The following is a 4,845-nucleotide window of genomic DNA, read 5'->3' as shown; positions in this document are numbered from 1 at the left end:
CACACACGTACTATACACGGAGCTAATAAATCATAGTTATTGTATTGTACACAAAATTGCATTTTCTTCGCGGTGTTTGCCGGTACTATAACTGTAGGCCTATTATCATTATTATTATCTTTATCGTTTTATTATTATACTTATAATTTATCGTTTTATAATGTCATTGCAAAAAAATAGATTCAATGAGGAGGAGCCGTCAACTGATGGTATTGTTACCACGACTGTCTTTCAAACTGTTGGTGAGGATTACAGTAAATGGAAGGAGCAGGATAATGTAAACGGTATGATTCTATAAATTAAAAAAAAACTTGATGTATAGGCCTACTTTTAATTTATTTCGACAACCCTCATATTAAAATATTTACAATAGGCCTAAATAGTTATTTTGATAATTCAATTTGATATTTTTTTTCGATAACTTCTTAATGCTGTGGCATACTTCTACCATGGAGAAAATAAAATATTTTATTTTCTCCATGCTTCTACAGAGATTGAACGAACTAAACAGGTACGCGAACACGCTATCGCTACAAATGTGGCAACGGCGTTTACAGAAAGTCCGCAAGACCAACCATCTGCATCAGAATCTGGTCCTACTGCTTCTACATCCTCATCTGATCGTGGAGGAAAAGCATCGGCATCTACGTCAAGAATTGATGTTGGAAGAACATCAGCTGCATCTATATCAGCAATTGATCCCAGAAAAAAGCCTTCTTTATTTCATAGGTTTATTCAACTATTTAAAGGTAGATTGTTATTAATGTTTATGACCTAGTTGTCCTCATGCACCTTGCCCTTTTTATAATCTCATTAATTTGTAAAGCCTATAATAACCATCTCTTTTGTTTGTGTTGTGTTAAATCCAGATTGCGTATTGATAATATTATATTGTTGAATGAATAATAAAGCTTGTATTTTGTGTACAATTATGGCAAGCAACGCTTACATATCTGATCCACTTACTGATTTTATCTTTATTAGAATTGAGAATATTGTCCCGAATTTTGGTTTGTCGTGTGAAATTTACATAATGTTTTGTTGAAGTTAATTTTTCTGGCTTGCCTTTTTGTTACTGCTACACCCCTCATCTCGTACGGTTTCCATTTTCTTGATTCTTTTCCATTTTTTTTTCTGAAACTCACTTAATGATTGACATACAATCTTTAGGATATTTTGTCTATGATATTGCCTCATTATTTTTTATCATTATTATAAAAGACATCGTCATCTACACTACCACCCTTAACATAGTCAACATCATTATCATTTTCATCATCATCTTCATTATCCAACCATCACACTAAAACATATTTTACCCTTCCGATGTTGATCTTGTCATCAAGTTTATTTATTCAATTTGGTTTTTCAGTTCAAGCTGTAAATACAATGTACAGTAATTCTCATGTGTTTTTCAGGAAAACCTTTATCTCATGGCACTGGAGTATCGAATCAATATCAGCTAAATGAAATACGCAAGAAAGTCATTGAGAGTATTGCTATCAAGAGTTCTGGTGGGCCGAGTGATGTAACTTGCATATGGGACTATGCAGGCCAACTTGATTATTACATTACTCACCGGGTAAGTGGTGAATTTATAAAACCCTGAATTCCAGAATTATCGCCTGTGATTGCTTGTGGATCGCCATGGCAGAGGCTTACAATTGAAGCACCGCCAAGCCATGCGATCTATGAATGCAGGAGTGAAGTAGCGGTTCAGATCAAAGTGAATATGCGGGCTATGGCTCTGAAAAGCCGTTAGTGACTTTCGTCAAAGAGTAGGAAAACTAATACTCTTTGGTTTGCAATAAACATTAAGTACAGCGTATGCAACCTTTATAATAGTTCAGTACGCAATCACGAATTCATGCAGTGCCGGGACAATTGTCATCATCATTATGCACGCAGGACTGAATGGATTAATAATTAATACTTAAATAGTTTGATGTAAAATACCGTGTGTACAGATGGAGTTCTCGTTCGCATTAAATTAATTATTATTTGAGTTTGCTCAAATAGTTTATTTAAGTTTTTAGAATTTAACTTTTGGATGTAATTAAGTAATACTTCCTTATCAATCTTTTCTTTCCAGTTTTTCATTACAGATGGATCGTCTTACGGAGTCGTTTTCAGTTTGTTAGATGCCTTGGATGAATTTGCTAAGCCAAGGGATCACAAAAAAGTACGTAAATCATTTAAATATTCCAGTAAATTTATGAAATACAATGCAAACTTTAATTACATACATCCAAATATTTTTAATGTATAAAGTTTTAATGAAAAAAAAAATCAAAATGCGTTAAAGTGGGGAAAAGCTATTCCAGAAATAATTAAAATTTAGAATTGTATATCCAAATCCCATTTTAGTAATAATTATGTTGATCGATATTGTTTATTTGCAGGGAAAGTATGAGATGACTAATCTCCAGACGATCATATTTTGGATAAGGTCGATATATGAATATGCTATACTGCTACATGGCTTAAAGGAGAAACCTTTGATCAATGGAATGATAGCATCTCCGACGATTAGTCTGATTGGGACGCACAAGGACCTACTCACGGGGAGTGATGCTGAGAAGCAGGCAAAGGTAATGTATTGTAGGTCTGTGAGTGTTTATACTATATATTTTGTTTCAAAATCCATTGATATTCTTTTACACCTACTATAAATTCTTCTATTCAAAGATTGATAACATGTTCGACAGAATATTTAAGGAACTCGAAGGAACCCCATACGAACGTCACGTAGATCGTGAGAGGTATGCCGTAGACAACACCACAGCACTGGATGAAGGGATTCAAAGACTGAAAAGAAACGTAGGCGGTTTCATGAAAGCAATGGCAAGAACTGTTCCAATAAATTGGATGGACTTCCAAATTGAGGTACAAGAAGCCGGGAAAACAACTCTGCGCATGTCCTTAGATAAGGTATTGTGTTATAGGTATAGGTATTTATTATAAGGAACTCTAGTAATAAATTAAAATATTTCTTCCAAGGCCGTAGGAAACGATTGGGCTACTCCGGAAGGCCGTATATGCTGCTCAAGTTTTCGGCCCAAAAATTCACAAATCAATATCGTTTGTGTGCCAAAATTGTAATTTTAACACAATGTAGTATTTTTTTTAAAACAAATAATATTTAATATAATAAAATAATAATAATAAAATAATAATAAAATAATGTAATATTATTACAGCATGCACACACACACACACACACACACACACACACACATATAAACGATATTTTAAAAGTACTGTAGGCCTGATACCGGTATATGAAATTGACTACCAAGCAAGCAAAAAGAAAAAAGATTTTTTTAAGTATTTGCAACTTTGTGGATTTTTCCAACAGGCCTTTCTAATTGAGAATTTCAGAAATTTGCAGTAATTCGCAGACCTGACTGCTTCTTGCAGATTCCTCTTTTTTTACCGTTAAATTTATGTATTTCTCTTATGTTCTAATAATTACCGCGAGATGATTTATTTCACGTATTATCTCTTATATATATATATATATATATATATATATATAAGAGATAATATATAATATATATAATATATAATATATATACACATATATATACATATAGGCCTATATATATACGGTATATATATATACGGTATATATATGTATATTATATATATAAATATTTATTTATTTAGGCTTATTTATTTATTTACTCTTTGAAAAAGTCTATATTTCGGAAATGGTAAACACCAGACTGTGCGCCATCAGCTAGGGAAACTAAAATCTTGACTTTCCGTAGTAAAATAATAGATAACATATAAATTCTCAGAGTGCCATTTCCTGGTATCAGGTGGTGCCTTTCTTTCAATCTTTTTTTTCACCTCAGCCCAAAAAATGTTAGGCTGAAGACTGGATATATATATCACTTTATTTCAAAATCACATAAAATTAATAACATATGGTGGCCAAATGCCAAATTGCATGTTATTTACAAAACAGATAAGATAATTACAATAATTATTATAATTTTTAAATATTTAAAATTCATAATGATAATATAAGAATACAATAATTTAACAAAAATTTATCAAAAATTTAACAATAATTTAAAAATAAGTTGACAATAATTTGATTTGACTTAATCAGCTGAATAATAGAAACAGAATGGGCATCTTACCAGTTCAAGCTTGCTGTTGGTTAATAAGTTTGATATAATAGGGAATTGGGCTACTAGAGAAACGTTTCGTTTTAGAATTGAGTTGGGTAATATTATCCTTATTACGTAGTTCCTACCGTGATTTTCAAAACGGGTAGGGTGGTCTCTTGACGAAAACTTTGATCAGGCGCCGCCAGTGGTAAATAACGCTGTCTGGAATGATGTTGGGTGAGGGGTTGGGTCGGGATTTTTCTCGTTGCCCGGACCAATGATATTTGCTTATAACTTGCCTGATTTCCGGTATGTTTTGCATTACCCTAATTTTACACTGATTGAAGCTAATTTATGTCAATATATTTGTAATTTTAATAATCGATTCTTTAAACTATGACTAAGCTTTTTTTGGTGTTATTGCGCAACCGATTTATATGTTCCTTATACTTTTTTAGATCACTAAGATCGCTGTGAAATGCGGTATTAATAAAGAAAACGTCATCCACGTCCTCAATTACCTTAATGATGTTGGAATTATTCTGTATTCGCCCACTAACAAGAAGTTGGAGAACACAGTGATTACTAACATCCATATGCTGATTGGTATCTTCATGAAAATCATCACAGTTGTGAAACCTGATGATGTTGACAAGGGAGTTTTAATTATTAAGTAAATGGTACAACAATGCTGGTGATGATATATATATATATATATATATAT

At 32.3% G+C, this 4,845-nt stretch overlaps 1 protein-coding gene across 1 annotated transcript in view; it reads left to right on the top strand.

Moving 5' to 3' along the window:
- Positions 1-124: 124 nt before the first annotated feature.
- Positions 125-4,845, top strand: part of LOC117125574 — an 8,770-nt gene continuing 4,049 nt past the window's right edge. The window contains exons 1-7 of the mRNA XM_033272102.1: positions 125-284; positions 492-749; positions 1,419-1,582; positions 2,093-2,182; positions 2,403-2,591; positions 2,689-2,931; positions 4,580-4,780. Coding sequence (XP_033127993.1) covers positions 161-284; positions 492-749; positions 1,419-1,582; positions 2,093-2,182; positions 2,403-2,591; positions 2,689-2,931; positions 4,580-4,780 — 1,269 coding nt within the window. The 5' untranslated portion in view covers positions 125-160. The remainder of the gene's footprint in view (positions 285-491; positions 750-1,418; positions 1,583-2,092; positions 2,183-2,402; positions 2,592-2,688; positions 2,932-4,579; positions 4,781-4,845) is intronic.

The sequence above is a fragment of the Anneissia japonica genome, unplaced genomic scaffold (assembly GCF_011630105.1).
Source record: "Anneissia japonica isolate Jap-2015-1 unplaced genomic scaffold, ASM1163010v1 scaffold17447_len30386_cov124, whole genome shotgun sequence".
NCBI lineage: Eukaryota > Metazoa > Echinodermata > Crinoidea > Comatulida > Comatulidae > Anneissia > Anneissia japonica.
This window is presented reverse-complemented; position numbering and strand designations above follow the sequence as displayed.